General features: G+C 43.1%; 1 protein-coding gene across 9 annotated transcripts in view; it reads left to right on the top strand.

The window, feature by feature from the left end:
• prdm16 (PR domain containing 16) overlaps positions 1 to 18,386 on the top strand; it is a 174,995-nt gene that overhangs the window by 147,846 nt on the left and 8,763 nt on the right. For 2 of the 9 annotated variants that reach the window (XM_079674886.1, XM_079674892.1), the window contains exons 4-13: positions 2,985 to 3,125; positions 8,322 to 8,424; positions 11,945 to 12,146; positions 12,261 to 12,426; positions 12,605 to 12,758; positions 13,207 to 14,881; positions 15,031 to 15,118; positions 17,020 to 17,189; positions 17,329 to 17,406; positions 17,732 to 17,901. In XM_079674886.1, coding sequence (XP_079531012.1) covers positions 2,985 to 3,125; positions 8,322 to 8,424; positions 11,945 to 12,146; positions 12,261 to 12,426; positions 12,605 to 12,758; positions 13,207 to 14,881; positions 15,031 to 15,118; positions 17,020 to 17,189; positions 17,329 to 17,406; positions 17,732 to 17,901 — 2,947 coding nt within the window. Of the gene's footprint in view, positions 1 to 2,984; positions 3,126 to 6,820; positions 7,135 to 8,321; positions 8,425 to 11,944; positions 12,147 to 12,260; positions 12,427 to 12,604; positions 12,759 to 13,206; positions 14,882 to 15,030; positions 15,119 to 17,019; positions 17,190 to 17,328; positions 17,407 to 17,731; positions 17,902 to 18,386 lie in introns of those variants that run through there. The other 7 variants (XM_079674887.1, XM_079674889.1, XM_079674888.1 and 4 more) reach the window with 7 other exon arrangements.

The raw sequence follows: 18,386 nt of genomic DNA on the forward strand, positions 1-18,386 counted from the left end.
CGTTACGTTGTCTTTATTTCCTCTTCCAAATAGGTTTGGCTTTCCAAGTTTGTTTAAACCTTTGTGATTTTCTACTGGTTGTTTTGTATTGCCTATTCAGACCCTCAGAGTGAAGTAAATAAACGCTGGAATAAAATGTATTAATTCTGATGATTTTCCAAACCAGGGCAAATATCCAAATTGAATAATTGTAGAGAAGTTGGAGGATGTGGAGCAGGATGTAAGTGTAAGTGATATGAAGAGTTAAGTTGGAAGCCAATCAATGATATGCCCAAATGTAAAGGTTAGACTTTAATTGTTAAAGAACATTTTGTAAATACACAAACAGCATTTTCTGATATTTTTAGTGTCCCATTTATATATGTTGCCTCTAATCTGGAGTACTTTAGGGGTTGACTTGGAGCTGCCTGGCTTGCATTGTTTAGTTGAAACCCTTTCACACGTGGAGTTGATGATTTCCAACATCACCCCACCCCAATGTGACGTAGAAAAGGGGGGGAAATGAACAAGAAAGGTAAATAAACAAACAATCAGCCGTGGGCTTGTTCTGGCTCTCCTTCTCTGTTGCACCTCATTTGAAGCCTTATAAATCAGGCTTCCACCCGGAGACAGGGTGTTAGCAGGCCTCCCAGACAACACACACACACACACACACACACACACACACACACACACACACACACACACACACACACACACACACACACACACACACACACACACACACACACACACACACACACACACACACACACACACACACACACACACACACACACACACACACACACACACACACACACACACACACACACACACACACACACACACACACACACACACACACACACACACACACACACACACACACACACAGGTCTGCAGCTCATTAAGCCTGTGATCAGACCCTTAAATGTGTCTTTAGTGGTGGGGGGGGGACAACATGTGTGTGTATGAATACTTCCATGCCTACATATTGGGCATGGTAGTATTCACATACTAAGTGTCTGTGCAGAGTCGCACTTCCCTAACCCCCCCTAACACCTAGGTATTACCCCTAAAAAAAGAAACAATCCCACCTTGACTCCACCTGGATCCCAGCTTTTCTCCATGTGTTCATAAAACATGTACGATACCTGTCGCAACTCCCTGGCAACGCCATGACAAGTGCACTCTGACTCCGCTGCCTGCAGAAGAGATATTGGGTGGGGTAGTTGGTGTGTTGTGGGGGGGGGGGGGGGCATGCCTGGTTAGCTTTCAGTGACTGTTTTCACACATAAAATTAAGGCCTGGACTCGATCAAGCCAAGTGTTTAAGTTGTAAAATGGAAGCAGAGAGTAGATGTGTAGAGTGGAGAGTAAGGATAACACTCATTGTTTTTATTTAGAAGCTCTTCCAGTTTACATTTTTCACGTTTCTTTTGTCTGACAGAAAATACATAACAGGAACTGATTTGTACAAACAATATGTTTTCCATCTCTCACGATCAGCAAATACATTTACATAAGCAATGGCCACAGCTTTTATTTTAAGCTTGTGAAACAGGGTTTTAAAACGGGGTTTACGGTTTGGAGGCACTAACAGTCATTGTTATTCCAAAGCAAGCGCATTTAGTGAGGAGTGTAAACTCACACCTTGGCTTGAAAGTAGAAACATTTGTGTTATCTCAACGAAGCGCACATGCATTCGCCTGAAACGGTTGCCGTATTTGTACAAACAAGCAAATGGCAGTTCTTCCACACCTCCAACCAGACCCTTTACATATTTACTCACCAAACTTGGCACCTGCACCTCCACCCACGAAAATACACCTTCTGCACGCGCTAACCCAGACAACAAGAACATAACCATTCACACTTTACGAGCTGGGAAAAAAAACACGAACATGCCTTTAGAAAAATCAGGCAGTTAGAGAGGTTCATGAACTTTGCACATCTAAAAACGTCAGATGGTTGGTTGGTTCTTCTCCATCACACCTCGATTTCCTTCAGCAGACATTTTACTGTGATTAGGAGCGCAGAGAGTCAAGCTAGAGGTCAGCGTTGGGCACCGCGCTGATTGGAAGTTGTAATTAGAGGAGTTGCTCTGTCTCGGGCCACTTCTCCCCAGAGAATTCACACAGGCTCAGTATCACATGCAGGGCCAAGGAGAAATTGGAGCTTCACCCACAGCTTGGTGGGCTTAGGGGTTTTAGCCCAGCCACCCCCAGATTCACAGAAACATCCAACTCCACCACACACCTACTGATACACGCACACAATTGCATTCAAAGGAACCAACAGTAGAAACATGGCTTGCCTTTAAATCGTTGTGCTGTCTCTTTTTCATTCATTTCATAAATGCAGTGTTTTTGCTCTTTTGGCAAATTTGAGGACTTTTTTCTAATTTCTTGTCATTCAATAGTGTACAATTTTGGGAATAATGTGATCCCATTTTCATATGTATACATCCAGCATTGTTAGTTCCTTCATGGTCTTTCCCCCTTACGTTTTCTCCACAATAAGCCGCTATTGTCTCCTTGTTCTCCTCCTCTTCCTCCTTTACCTCTACCTCCATCCTTCATTCTCTGTGAAAGCGGGTAACATGAAACCCGCTCTTGGAGTCTCAGGGGGGCGTAGGGGTTACAAAGGGTGATCAATATGTGCCAGAGAAAGTCTTTAGACGAGTGAAAGAAGCCATAGTTTGTTACTCCCTCCTGCTTCCTCCTCCTTTCCCTCTTTCCTCTTCTTGTTGTTGGGATTGACAAGGTTAGGTGGCCCTAACACCCACTGACATGTTGCCCCTATGTGTCTTAAAGTTGACTGACATGAAACTCCTGGCGCTTGCTGTTTTTTTTTACCCTTTTCTGCACTTTAAAAAACGTTGCATTTTTTTTAACTACCTCTTTGGAAAATGCTATGGAAAAATATTTCATGGGATTTGATAAATGAAAAAAAAGATAAATGTGTCTCTGTAATAATATCTAACCTGTTGCTCTCCAACAGGTGGTCGACGACATGGGCAACGTGAAGTTTGCGCTGGACACAGGCCCGGACACCCCCGGCAACAGCTGGCTCAAATACGTCCGCTCTGCCCTGTCATTTGAGGAGCAGAACCTCGCCGCCTGTCACCTCACTGGAGACCAGGTGAGTGACATGACAGGGATGTCCTGCTTTGATTGGTCGTCCGAATATGAAAGAAACCAGCAGTATGTTGACAGCAATAGGCAAGGGGGGTAGCTGTTATTGTTTCACATCCGCCGAGAGTGGACACTGGGTAGATCCCTCTGAATCTCTGTGTGCACGCTGGTGTGTGTGTGTGTGTGTGTGTGTGTGTGTGTGTGTGTGTGTGTGTGTGTGTGTGTGTGTGTGTGTGTGTGTGTGTGTGTGTGTGTGTGTGTGTGTGTGTGTGTGTGTGTGTGTGTGTGTGTGTGTGTGTGTGTGTGTGTGTGTGTGTGTGTGTGTGTGTGTGTGTGTGTGTGTGAACCATTGTAGTAGCACATTTTGTGTGTGTTGGTAATGACCAAGGAATGGCTCTATTGTGTGTCTGTGGCTGGGCCAGTTGCCAGTGCTGTTAGGAAATGACCCTCTCAAGGAGGCTGAAGAATAGCCTGAGACTCATGAGTCCCATAATAACCATTATCCAAGGCACTGTCTTCTTCTGTGGAGGCAGCAGTTTCTCTCAGTTTCTGTCTCTCTCTCTCTCTCTCTCTCTCTCTCTCTCTCTCTCTCTCTCTCTCTCTCTCTCTCTCTCTCTCTCTCTCTCTCTCTCTCCTCTCTCTCCTCTCTCTCTCTCTCTCTCTCTCTCTCTCTCTCTCTCTCTCTCTCTCTCTCTCTCTCTCTCTCTCTCTCTCTCTCTCTCCTCTCTCTCTCTCTCTCTCTCTCTCTCTCTCTCTCTCTCTCTCTCGGAACCTGGGTAAGGCATCTGATACTTTTGGAAAGATGCCCAGCCAGTGCCCATAAAACCCCAACTGCTTAACTAGGCCCTAACCCCAACCCCATGCATGTGCCACAACCTACTGCTGCAATATATTAGCGTATTTCTCGGTTTCCCTTTTTCTGCAGAGCTGTTTTCTCCTGTTTTTGCTTTGCTGACTCTTGTCCCAGTTTCTTTAAATGAAATACCAGCAGTGTGCCATTACCTGACACACGTGTATGCATACAAAAAATTGCATCCAGGAGCAATAAGTATGAAAGCTCCACACAAAGACAAAAAAATTCCACCATGGAAACATTATGGAGGTATGACAGTAGCCACATGCATCATATGACTTGCCTGTGTGTTTCCACATTCCTGTCACTCCACTCTTATTTGTTTCCTAATCCCTGCCTACATGGCTCTTTCCCCCTCCTGTCTCGGTCTCTAGCCGCCTGTTCCTCGCTGTCTTTGTCTCCTTTCTCTGTCCTAACGTCTTGATCTGCCACCTGTCACTCTGTCACACTGAGGGGACAAGCTAGTGTGTCCATTTAAGCTTCAGCCTGACCGATAGAGAGAAGGGGGCTTGGGCCAAGTGGAGAGAGGGAGCACACAAGGGCCTCCGAGATTGACAAGCACCAATTGGCTGGCAACACCAACCCGCCTATCCTTTTAAGATTTTCACATCAGTGCCCCCTGCCACTCCCACACAATGTCAAAAGAAGGAATCAGGGCACCGGCTAAAATTGTGGAGAAATTATCAGAACCAGAGGCCACGTGCATGATTGTTTTTTTATGTGTTTTTTCAGTTATTTGTACTTAGCAAACAGCTTTGCTTTTGTTTGCCTGACCAGTTGCTTGGTGTAGTGGCTCACAGGTATGACCCTATCATTTATTTACTAACACACACACACACACACAGCCACTCAGTGCTAAAATGTATAATTTAACAGACTATTCAGTGATTTTTCTTTTCTTCTTTTGTATTAGCATGCACAATGCATGAGTTTATGGAAATATGTGCACACAGGGCAAATTCATATGCGGGTAGTAACCTTTTAAAAAGCAAATGGATATTTTATTTGTTTATTTGTTTGTCATTAATGATGTAAGATGAACATAGTGTGCAAGATCATGCATAATTTATATATTTATGGTCATGCACTAATTTGCTATTATTTCATATATTTGGTTCCATATAAATCAGATGCAATAAATGTGCCCAGAACAAATTGAAATGATGTTGGGTCTTTGAGCATTTGTAAAAAGAAAAATGTAATCCGTCTAAAATAAATGTACTAGTACATTGTGCAGGTCTCTGCAAACAGCCACATTATTTAAGTTCTTAGTCAGTCCTCAAGCAAATGCAAAAATGCACACACACACACACACACACACACACACACACACACACACCACACACACACACACACACACACACACACCACACACAACACACACACACACACACACACACCACACACACACACACACACACACACACACACACACACACACACACAGACACACACAGTCACACACACACACACACACACACACACACACACACACACACACACACACACACACACACAACAGTTAGTCCTGATGCAATATTCAGGCACCTTAAATGATGGCCTTACAAAGCAAGGCAATCAACAGTATCCCCTGTGTTCTGTGTGTGTGTGTGCGTGTGCGTGTGCGTGTGTTTGAGGTTTGAGGTTTGATGAGAAGATGAATCTTGTCCACCTTCTTGTCAACCCTTTATCTTTTTTGTTTTTGGAGTGGAGGCCCTTCAATGCTGTTTGATCTGCCCTTCTACCCGAGATGGATCCATCAATACATAGACACTGCGTGTGTTGGTGTGTGTGGGTGTGTGTGTGTGTGAGGCCACAGTGGGGGTTATTGCTGACCCTACGGCTGGCATTGATCGATGGGGCATCTGTCCCCTCAACACTGGATAGAGATGGGAAGAGGTCAAGAAAGGTCTGATTGTGTAGGCCTTACTGTAGAATCCTACAAAGATTCATGGAGACTCAAAATGCTGCAGAAAAATACAAATATTTATTGTGAATGTTTTTTAATTTTCCTAATTATTCTACTGTATTCCTTAAAAAAGTAATGATGACTACGTTCTCATCTGTAAGCCTGCGAAAGATTTTCATAATTTTAAAGTATTTAAAATAAATGGGTGGCAAAAAACATCAAATCAAACAAATGTTGAATGATTACACAGTGCTACGTAATCTACCGATATAATTTATTCACAATCAGTCATTCGTGTCTCCCGTATTGAACGCTTTTTATTTATTTTTTCTCGAAATCAAAATGTTTAATTAAAATGATTGAAAAAAAGAATAAAAGTATATAAATAATTAATAGCATTTTTAATTAAGTGTTTGGTGATTAATGCAAAAAAAAAAAAAAACATTTATTTCTTACAGGTTATGTAAAAAATATCAAATAAATTATCCTTAAACATCCCAGTTAAAATTACTGTCCTGACCCAAATAAATCCCTCAAGAGATTAATAAATTGCTCCCATCGTTGGGCAGGTGCTGTAATAAAAGTAAACGAAATATTGTTTATGCATTTTGTATTCAACTAAAATAACATTAATCAACAAAAGGTCTATTGGTATTTTTTTCTGGGTTGATTTATTTGATCGTGTACTTCACCCGTGTGTTTGAAAGTGACCGATAGTAAGTGCAAGTCTGTCAGGCAGATTTATCCATTATTTACATCAATAATGGATGTATCAAGCGGCCAAAGCGGCGGCAGGGATCGGAGATGCGGGGAGGGGTCTGCGCCGCAGATCCCTCAATCCTTTTGGCTGGAGATAAGACGAGGAGGAGTGGCCGACGGGTAACTGAGAGAGCACCGAGGGGCAACAGGGAATCACTAATGAGAGAGAGAGAGTCAGGAAGAGAGAGAGAAAGAGAGAGACTCATCATCATCATCAAAGACGCGCTCACTGACTAGATTAGAGAGTAGACGAGCAGAAGAGCGTCGGGCTTTATCCAGATAGAGGAAGCGAGCACCGACCGTCCGCAGCGTGCCTGGCCGCTCCGAGACCTCCTCTCCCCGGCCCTGTGAGCTCCAGCGCCCCGCTCCCTCTCCGTTAGAACTACTATGGGTTGTGTCGCCAACTCCACCGGGACTGAAGTGCTCCTGCAGCTGGAGGCTCTCCGCAGCGCCGCGCAACTTTCTCAACTATTCCGGCTCACAGAGAAAAGAAAGGTCAGGTCGAAAAAACGTAGAGAAGTTGTCGCTTTGCTTAATAATAATAATGTTAATAATAAGCCGTACTATTTTCATTGATTTTAGGCCTTTGCGCCTTGTGTCCTCTCAAGAGCACTAGGTCTTGGAAGTTGGTTTCGCCGGCCTCTCTGTGTGTGACTGTGTGTGTGTTTGTGAATGAATGTGTGCTCTGCCTACCTTTTTGGGAGTCATTATTCAGTTGGTGCAGAGCGCCCCCCTGTGTTGGAGAGGTCACAGCTTCTGCATGCAAATTGAAGTGGTTGTTTGCGCTGTTTCATTGGGACGCATGAAGCTGTGATATTTGTTGCATTGAAAAGTATACACGTTAGATTGTTATGCAGTTTAATGAATATGCCTTAGTTTAGACTATATGTTTAATCTAAGGTTGGTTAACGGATTTTCACATGTTGGGAAGAGATCTGATAAGGCCTTGGTTATTAATGGCCTCTAGTATTGCCATTAATTCCTGTTTTTCCTTCGCATTTACTTCCAGGGAAAAAGCTCATTATCTAGCAGTCATTTATCTCTGATCACACAATGTAAATGACCTCAATCAAATGAATAGTTGTGTGCAGTTAAAGATCCAACATTTCCGGTTTACTGCAGCTGTAAATGAGAAACGCATCAGAGCAGCTGAGCTGTTTGATGTTTATTTTTGTTTCGCTCACCACTTTTCTTTCAGACTGTTTAGGCTCATTACAGCAGTATTTGTATCGTCTGGATTTCATCTGCATTTTTTTCAAAGTTTGAGTAATTCCTTGAAAGAACGCTGACCTATGTTGTGTTTTATTTTCAGGTGATTTATAATTGGGGCGCGCATATTCGTTTTTTATTTCGTTTTGTTTAGGCCTATTTATAAATTCTGAGTAGAATAATATAAATACATGTCTTGTGTCATGCGCTTCACACAAAGTCCCGCTTTTAACTAGGCCTATACATTTTTATAAAAATATGTTTCCATAACTCCGTAGGCTATATCATGGACTATGTATCATATTTAAGACATGTCTGGTGTTTTATTTAACCACTAAATTAATATGCTAATATTATATGTTTCGGCTGTGGACCTTCTTTTAACTATCGATATTAACAACATTGGGGTTCAGACTTATTAATTCCATCTTTACATTAAGTTAAAGTCCCCCTCTCTTTTTCTCTCTCCTCAGATGTATTATAAAGCTGTCCGGGACATTGAAGCAGGGGAGGAGCTCTTAGTGTATATGAAGGACGGTATTTTCCCCGAGGGATCCATGGCACCCAACCTACAAGGTAAGATTAATGCGCGTCATTAGCGCACATTTTAAAACAAACTCCAACCTGCATCCTGAGCTGCTTTCGCGGTCAACCACACTGCATAACCTCGCTAATGTGACGAGGGGAAATAAACCATCGCCCCCTTTAAGAGTTTTTTGCTCAAGAAATGTGAATTACTCGAATCATAAAGTTCCATGATGCAATTAAATCCCGCATTAAAGCATCTGGTTGAAGGCGTTTTTGGACCAGTCCATTTCGAATAGGCCTGACAATAATGAAGGCTGGTCTGAATTGTGCGCTTACAATGCGGCAATGTAATGGGCCTCTGTTCCTGTAATACTGTATCAGAGCGTCAATTGGCACTTGTCAGATTCCATCCATTAAGTGAGTAGAGATTTTCAAATAACGGAAAGCCGGGAATAAACCGAAAATATTAGTAGGCCTAATAAATATCCTCGTGAAGACTGCATTAATGGGAACCTGCATCCGGGAGACTGGAATTTCATTTGTCACATCGACCAAAATATAATAAAAACATATTTACACTTCACAAGTCAACGCTGCAGTATCCCCCTAAAAATTAAGCCTAAACCTTTAAGTATGTATTTTAACGTTTTTTCATTTGTTTTCGTGCAGTGTAATAATGTCCCAGTCAGACTGTATTCTGAGCATAATAAAAAAAAAACATTAAAAAAATAATAATTATTACCTAACCAATTCAAGTTATTCAATTGCAAAACTAAAATATAAAATGATTATGGAAGCATCACATGTGGTCCATACTTGATAACACATTAATGGGATTCAAGTTGATTAAACCTGATGTAGCAGCCTGAAATGTGTTTATTAATCCAGTCTTACACTCGTTTTTAGTCAAACATGTGTTAAAGATGATTACAATCAAATTACAATTGATTTTGAGAAATATATGCTCTCGAATATAATTTTTTAAAATATGATACGACTTTTATCCATAATCTTCCATATAAATGTATGTGTATGTTAGTTTGATCTTTGCTCTGAGTTACAACACTAAAATCTGTAAGGTCCTGTGTGTTAAGTGCCCTGCTACACCTTGCTGTATAGTGCTGTATTCATACTGGCTTACATTTCAAAGTGCGTCATGTCTTTAGGTGCTCTCACCGCCTGTCTTCCCTCTGAGTGGGTAACCCGACTCACTGTACTCACTACCTTTCAACCGTGCCTCTATATGTCAGAATGAATAAATCCAATATTTTATCTCATAATCTTACTTGGACAGCTGTTCACTGTCGATCTGGGCTTTTCTTTCAAAGTTCACTTAAGCGGAAAAGGAGCCGTAGTTCCGCTGTATTTCTTTAAACATCTTGGATTTATTGTGGCAAAAGGCTGTTGTCAGGTAACATTGTTTTGTTGTGTATCCAGTCTGTCTGGAACCACAGATGAAAACAGAAATCAGATTACTCTTACTTGTCATTGACTATAAAATGGTGAAGGAGGAGACCAAGATGTTTCGTGAGATGTTCTGCAGCTTTTCCCCCCTTGCATGATGCACCGTTTGTGCACATATCTCCATGCCAGGGGAAACGGGAGCTCAAAGCAAGATTGATTATTGAAAAGAAGCAGATTGCCCTGTTATAGGAGTGCGTCAAAGATGGAGCAGACTCGTAAATGATTTATTCAATTCCTCTGTGTGTATGTAAAGTATAGAGAGGGGGATGCAGGCAGATAGAAAAGTGAAACACTCCACCTGCCAGAATGTGTGTGTCATAGCATTGGTGTTGTGTCGTTCTGAAAGAGGGATGAGGGAAGACACAAAAAGTGTTACACTTCCTCCACTGTTTGTGAGAGAGACAAAAAAGCAGAAAGAGTGTTGGACAAAGAGAGACAGTTAAAGCACCTATACTGTAGGGATGAGTGTCTGTTTTTTCTCCGTGTATTTGAGTGTTTGTTTGAGAGAGAAAGGTAGCAGGGCTGAGTGGGAGCTTGGCAGTGCAGAGCCGCTCTCTGTGTCTGGCTTATCGGAGAAGGAATTTGAAGTAGAGGACTTGAGGAGTCCCCTGAGACCTCACCCATGCTCCCAGATTAGCTGCTAAACTGCACATAATTGTGCTTCACTTCGTCTCCCAGAGAGCTATTAGTCTCCCCGTTATTAACCCCCCCCCCCCACACCCAGACCAGACTTTCTGAAAAAACAGAGGCTCGCTGGTGCACATATGCACGCACCTTTATTTACGTGAGTCCTCAACGTAACACACATGCATGCACTTCTGAGTGTCCACACAACATTGTGTTTATATCAACTCCAACATTCCAACCGCAAGTGGGATTTGCAAATACTTTTATCATTCACACACACTTTTTCAAATTCAACAAACGTCGTAAAGGCGACAGACAAAAGCATCTGAGTGCTTACAGCATCAGAGCAAATGCAAACCCTCTCGGTGTTGATTGCTCCCTCTCCATGAAATATGCTCACACTGGTGTCAAAGTAAGCAAGTTAGTTTAGCATTTGAGCTCAGTGTAATGGCCCATTGACCAGAGGGTTATTTATCCTTCTCCCCAAGGTCAGACACATTGATGTTGCTACACTAATGCCCTTTTAATGTGCCCAAGAACTTTCTAGCTGGATAAACGGTTACATGCAGTAGAGAACAGGTGAGCCATGCACTGTAAGTCATTTTGGATAAACTCATTTAGTGCACCTTGAGATGACTGATGGGTGTGCATGGGCTGTTGGGACTTCAGGGGGGGGTTGCCTCAGGCGGTGGCTGCTCGGGTCTTGGCAAAGGGGGTATATACTGTAGCAGGTTGGCGCTGAAATCACCATGGGGTTGGCACCACTATTCCCCTGCTTACCTCTGTTCCTTATGGGTCATTCTTTTTGGAGAAAGTTCACATAAACACACACACACACATTATTGCCTGTGCACAAAGACACTCCACTGGGCTTTCCCCGATCTGTTGAACTTGGCATCTGAGTCAGGAACTTGCTATTGAAAAGACTGGCCGAGTTTTATGTGTTTGACCTTGGTGGTGAGAAGTATTGTAAAGGTTATCAACATGGAAGGGGAAGACCAGTCCCTATTGTTTCCCCTGTGGGCCATTACACCTAGAGTCTCAAGAAAACACTTGCTTTAACAAGCAATTAACAGTGTTAATGAAGGCTACATTTCACTGCTAATTGATTTCCAATTTATGGGAATGTCAATTGCTGGATTGTTGCTTTTACCAAATGGGAGTCTATTTAGCTGTAACTAACATACAGCTAGGTAATAGATGTCCACTCTTGTTGAGGAATACAAACTGTTTAGTTTAGGGTGATGTATTAGGAAGACATTTTGTCCCATAATGGTGAAACTGGATATTTGTGTGTTTTTTCCAACAGAAATAAATACAGAATGTTGCAGTTTATTCCAGATTTAATATGTTTTAAAGTGTTCTTTAAGCATTTAATTAGGATTTCAATTGATGTTATATGTTTCTTGAAGGACAAATTATTTCAGGAATTGTGCCATGGGTAAACAACTTTGTTTGTTTCTGTGTGTGTGTGCAGACGAGCAGATGTACCGGTGTGAAGACTGTGATGAGCTGTTCTCCTCAACACTTGAGCTGCGGCGGCACCAGAAGTATTCGTGCACCAGTAGCGGCTCCATCTTTGACACACTGAGAGAGGACTTCAAACAGGAGCGCGAGGACAGCGACGAGCCTATCCACGAGTGTAAAGACTGTGAGAAGATCTTCCCAAATGAGTACAGGTACACAAATATGTGATAACCATTAATTTCTTATCCATTTGTCCTATGGTTGCAACCATTGCAACTTGCCTGATTCATTGAATCCACTGATGGTGTTGTGCTCTCCTGATCTAGTCTGGGCCAACACATGATAGTCCACACAGAGGAGAGGGAGTACAAATGTGACCAGTGCCCCAAAGCCTTCAACTGGAAGTCCAACCTCATCCGTCACCAGATGTCACATGACAGTGGCAAGCGTTTTGAGTGTGAAAACTGTGATAAGGTACAGCATACCCGGCACGTAAGTTGTGCACTGCACACACAGCATTAATCTGCATCAGAAATTCACCTGGACTTGTTTTTTAGGCTGCATACACAATGGTTCTCAACACTGATTTAGTCATTCTGAAAAAACAGCATTCTTTTCATTGTTTGTTATGGCGTACATTTTATGTTCATACACTTATTTTAAATTTCAGGTGTTCACAGATCCTAGCAACCTTCAGCGTCATATCCGCTCCCAGCACGTGGGGGCACGCGCTCACACATGTCCTGAGTGTGGCAAGACCTTTGCTACTTCGTCAGGCCTCAAGCAGCATAAGCACATCCACAGCAGTGTCAAACCCTTTATCTGTAAGTCAGAGCTTTAAAAGTTAAAGCCTTATTTGATACAGTGTATTTTTTTTTAAACGTATTTCCATTCACCTCATCTAATTGTCCATCACCTTCCTGTATCTTGCTTCTCCATTTACTTTTTTTTTTACATAACCTGAACCAATCATACAGGTCGACGGATCATTATATGTATTATGATTAACTTAATTGTGTACTCCAAATAATAGATTTGACCTATTAACTTATAATCTTTCTTTCCCTAGGAAACTTGATGACATATTGTTTCGATTCGTTTTGACTACTACTTTAATAGTAATAGTGGATAGTTATGCCTCATTTTTAACTGTGGAATTTAATACATAATGTTTGTATTTTCTCTATTTTGTCAGTACTTACCATTCAGTAATTGTGTTGCTGTTGATTCGGTATACAAAGTTAGAGACAGTGTTAAAATGGGTTTAACCAGGCCCTGATGGGCTGTCTCCTTTTGTTCCCCCAGGCGAGGTGTGCCACAAATCCTACACCCAGTTCTCCAATCTCTGCCGCCACAAGCGCATGCATGCTGACTGCCGCACCCAGATCAAGTGCAAGGACTGTGGACAGTTGTTCAGCACTACCTCCTCCCTCAACAAGCATCGTCGCTTCTGTGAGGGCAAGAACCATTATGGCTCTCCAGCAGGGATGTTCAACCCTGGCATCCCCATGAGCTCCAGTCCCATCATGGCTAAGATAAAGTCCCACCACCCCCACCTTTCAGGTCTAAACCAGTCAGGTTTAGGCTTCACTGACTACTTTCCCTCCCGACCTCACCCTCACGCTGGCATGCCCTTCTCCCATGGACCCCATGGCTTCCCATCCCTCCCTCATGGTTTCCCAGGTATCTTCTCCCAATCACTCTATCCGCGACCACCTTTATTGCCGGCTAGTTCGTTGCTAAAGAGCCCGATGGGCGGTGGCAGTCAGGAGGTGAAACTTCCTCGGAGTCCCCTAGATGCCCCTCCACTGTCCATGGTTAGCTCCACAAACAGCAATGGAGGAAACCGTTTGAGTCAGCTGGAAGACAAAGAAAAAGAGAACAAACTGGATTTGTCTTCTGGAGAAGCCAAGACAAAATCTAAGCTTGCAGACATGTCTGATGGTAGTGACCTCGAAGACGTTAATACCACAAGTGGGACAGATTTGGACACCACCACTGGTACGGCTTCAGGTGATGGTTCTGACCTGGAGAGTGATGGAGAGAGTGAACGTGAGCGAAGTGGTAAAAGAAGGAAGCAGTCTGAAGCCATATCAAGTCAGGAAGGCCACCAGTTAGAAGACATGAACAGTGCGTTGATATCAGCCATGTCTAGTTCTGGTAACTTCGCTATTGATCGTCCCTTTCTTTCATCTGCATCCCATCACTCCTTCTTCCCTCCGCCTGATGAGCAAGCCCTCCCGCCCACCCACACAAATGCCAATGCAGCCACCACAGATTCCATCAAAGCCATCGCCTCTATTGCTGAGAAATATTTTGGTCCAGGTTTGATTGGTCTCCATCAGGAGAAGAAAATGGGTCCATTGCCCTACCATTCCATGTTTCCCTTCCAGTTTCTACCCAACTTTCACAACTCCCTCTATCCCTTCAGTGCTGATCGAGGTGCCCTCAATCCTAATATGTTCTTTAAGGCAGAGCCCAAGTCACCTCGCGAGCAGCTGCACAAGATGGCTTCTGGTGCCCCAGGAGTTCCTGCTTCATCAGGAGAGTCCGCATTTGATCTCACCACAAAGCCCAAGGAGACTAAGTTAGCTCCTCCCACCCCAACACACCCCTCCAACCCCAACAGTAGTACTGGGAGCAGTAGCGGAACTTCAGCAAAATCTAGTGGTGAAGAACAGCCATTGGACCTCAGCATTGGTGGCCGGAGCCGAGGTGGTCATAATGGTGTGGCAGCTGAGCCACATCATAGAAAGAATCACCTATACGGAGTTGGAAAGGGGGTCTCCATCAAGGACGAAAACCCATCTGGGTTTCCTCATCCCCATTCCCATTTGTTGCACCAATCCTCCATCGCCCAGCACCAGCAGCACCATCCCCAGCCACACCAGCCTCCACCCCTGCACTACGCCAAGCCCTCCGCATTCTTCATGGACCCCATATACAGGTATTTAAGCCCTGATAATAACAGAAACTGCTATTTCCACATGAACATGTTTAAATGTTCACACTATAACAAGAGGTTGGCGTTTGAATATTTGATTGGAGGTTTTATATGAAATTGGTACGTAACCCTCTGCCTTGTTGTTGGTCCAGCAGGGTGGAAAAGAGGAAGCTACTCGACCCCGTGGGAGCTCTGAAGGAAAAATTCCTCAGGCCCTCAGCACCACTCTTCCATCCACAGGTAAGCTAACGCCATTTACACACTGGACACAAATCCAGGAAGGCTCTTGTTTTAATCTTACGTAGACACAGCAAATGGTACGTGCACTTTTAACAAACCCTGCAGCAAGGGAGTATCAAACAGGGGAATTGACCTCCAGGTATTGCATAAAGGCTGATTATTCCCAGATGCAATCGACTATTATTTTCAAACCATGTATTATGTGAAAATACCTCACTCTCGCCTCCCACGCTGCTGCAACCTGAATTGATAGGACCCTATGCACCATCATTCCACAGTGTTGATGTTATTTTCTCAAGGGTTCTGTATGATTTCTTCCTTTGTTTACTGAATGGCGCCTGTGTACCTCGTCACTTCTACCTTTTTTCAGAAGACATAGTCTGTTATCGCAGCCCCTTTGATAATCAGTCACATTGTTTGACTGTCCCCAGACCCTCCCTACCTCTACAAATCTTGATTACAAGCAATGATAGTATTAATAAAAGAGAGAATAATAACAGTTTGAATTGTAACAAACTGCCTCTCTTGGCCACGCTAATCTTAGTTGTGGCATTGTTTCATGTACTGGGAGCCCACAGGCCAGCTAATAACTCAACCCCCTCCAAGTTTTTTTTTCTGTGGCTGGCTGGCTGGCTAGATAATAGCACCGTGTCCATCAAGGACATCCTGTGTTTGTCTCCAGGAGAATGGGGGGCTCTCTTGGGGAAACAGTTTAATCTGACCTGGAAATCTGTGTCCTCTATCAACTGTGACTTTGCAAAACACTCATTTGGTGCATAGACAGACAGATACATTTTAACATGAACAAGCATTTTCATATATGACTTTAAACTATGTGTGTAGTTAAGCCTTAACAAATGAGTGATCACATTCATCCTGTTCTCATAACAGTGTATTATTCATCATTGGAGGATGAGATCACATCTCATCATTAATCAATACCCCCCGTTGTTACAGTTTTCACACACAACCTTCTCCTATCAGAGTCCCAGCTGTGATCCTCCCAGTGATCCAAACACAATGCCACCTCTAATTCAGTCTTATGACGGAATCCCTCCGCTCCCCTCCACCCGTTCTCAGACTGCGAATAAACACATCGAGACGGAGTGTCTGTCCCTGTCTGTCCCGTCCTGTATTCACTAAAAAAGGAAGGATGTAAGCTGTTCTGGCAAATAAACTCCTACATAGCTCGCCCCCTTTGTTCACAAGCTTCTAGGAGCGGGGAAGCGGCTATCAGTTGGGGGTATCTAAAACTATATTGTACAGCTCCAATCAGGGCTCTTGAATGCCTCATTTAGCCTGCAACAGTAGCTTCTACAGAAGACGGTAAGAGGTGGAGAACAAAGCACTGAATCAGGAGCTGAGGGTGTATTGAGTAAGGGGGGAGCAGTGGAGGAATGGTACTTGAGTGTTTGTGAATGTGTTATAGTTCAGGGAGGTGACTCGCTTTTAGCACAAACAAGGCTAACCTCTGATATACTGCTTCCTCAAAGCTTCCGCTCTCTGTCTCCTCCCTCGCTCTCAGTTTTTTCTGACATTGTGTCTTTGTTTTCAATGTTTCCTTTGCTCTTTTAACACACACACACACACACACACACACACACACACACACACACACACACACACACACACACACACACACACACACACACACACACACACACACACACACACACACACACACACACACACACACACACACACACACACACACACACACACACACACACACACACACACACACACACACACACACACACACACACACACACACACACACACACACACACACACACACACACACACACTGTATATATGTATTATATATATATATTATATATATACATTTGAAAATATTTGATCTCACCTGCTCCCTTTTTTGTTTTCTGCCATCTACTCAGATGTCAGCCATGGAGAACATGACAGAGAAGCTGGAGAGCTTTGGTGCTCTGAAGCTGGACATGCCACACAATTCGCTTCAACACGCTCATCCACTGTTCAATTTCCGCTCCCCTCCACCTTCCCTCTCAGACGCCATCCTCCGCAAAGGCAAAGAGCGTTACTCCTGCAGGTAAGTGCCTTGTAGTTTGGCGCATTATTCACAGTGTTTCTGTGTGTTTTTACATACATGGAAACTGCATCAAATGTTTGCAATGACAATAAAATACACTGAATACTCAACTACCCTTTTTGTCCATTCTGCCCTCCAGGTACTGTGGGAAAATCTTTCCTCGTTCGGCAAACCTCACAAGACACTTGCGGACACACACAGGGGAACAACCCTACAGGTATTCTACTCTTAGATCCTTCTGAAATGCTACAGACAATGGGTTTTCCTTTGTATTGCACCTACTCTCCAAACTTGACATCCCTTTGCTGTGCTCTGCTTTTGTTTTGTTTTTGCTTGGCTGAATCAATTTCTAGATTCACTTTACTTACTTGACCGTGATCCCAATGATTTAGAATTAATTTTCTTAAGAAATAAGGTTAGCCTTAATGAACATTTTGTTTACCTTAGTAGGTGGATAGTAACATCTCCATTAATACTGTCCCTGCTTAATATGCCATGCTTATTTAAACCCACCTTCCCAACCTTCTGCTCTCCTTTGACAGGTGTAAATACTGTGACCGCTCATTCAGCATCTCATCCAATCTTCAACGCCACGTCCGCAACATCCATAACAAGGAGAAACCCTTCAAGTGTCACCTGTGCAACCGCTGCTTTGGTCAGCAAACCAACCTCGACCGCCATCTCAAGAAGCACGAACATGAGAACATTCCTGGTCAGTTTTCAACATCTTTTACTCAGTTTTCTCTGAGACAAGTGAGGCTGTGAGAACTGAAACATAGTTATTTAACAGGGACTTGATATTTTGTGTTACGCTAATGGTTTGAATGAATGGCTCATATTACCCATTTGGAAAATTCAAAATCTTCACTTTAACTTGTGATTGATATAAAGTAGGAAAACCACTTAATTAAAGAATTCACACTTACGTTTCCTACTGTGTTGCCAAAAACAGCCTCCAGCGTGCCACTGAATATGGAAGGAACAGAGAGTTGTTGACTGAATGATTGCGTATTTGAGAATTTACATGTAATAGTCCATGCTTCACAGTTGTTCTTTCTTAAATTGGGAATGACAACCTAATAAAAAACAAGGCAATACGCTTGGTTTCCACTTCATGCAACATATTATAACTTAGTGGAGCTGTACATTGCCAACAATACACAATTTCTTACTAAAATACCAAGGGATGCCAGTTTT

The sequence above is a fragment of the Notothenia rossii genome (assembly GCF_949606895.1).
Source record: "Notothenia rossii genome assembly, chromosome: 4".
NCBI lineage: Eukaryota > Metazoa > Chordata > Actinopteri > Perciformes > Nototheniidae > Notothenia > Notothenia rossii.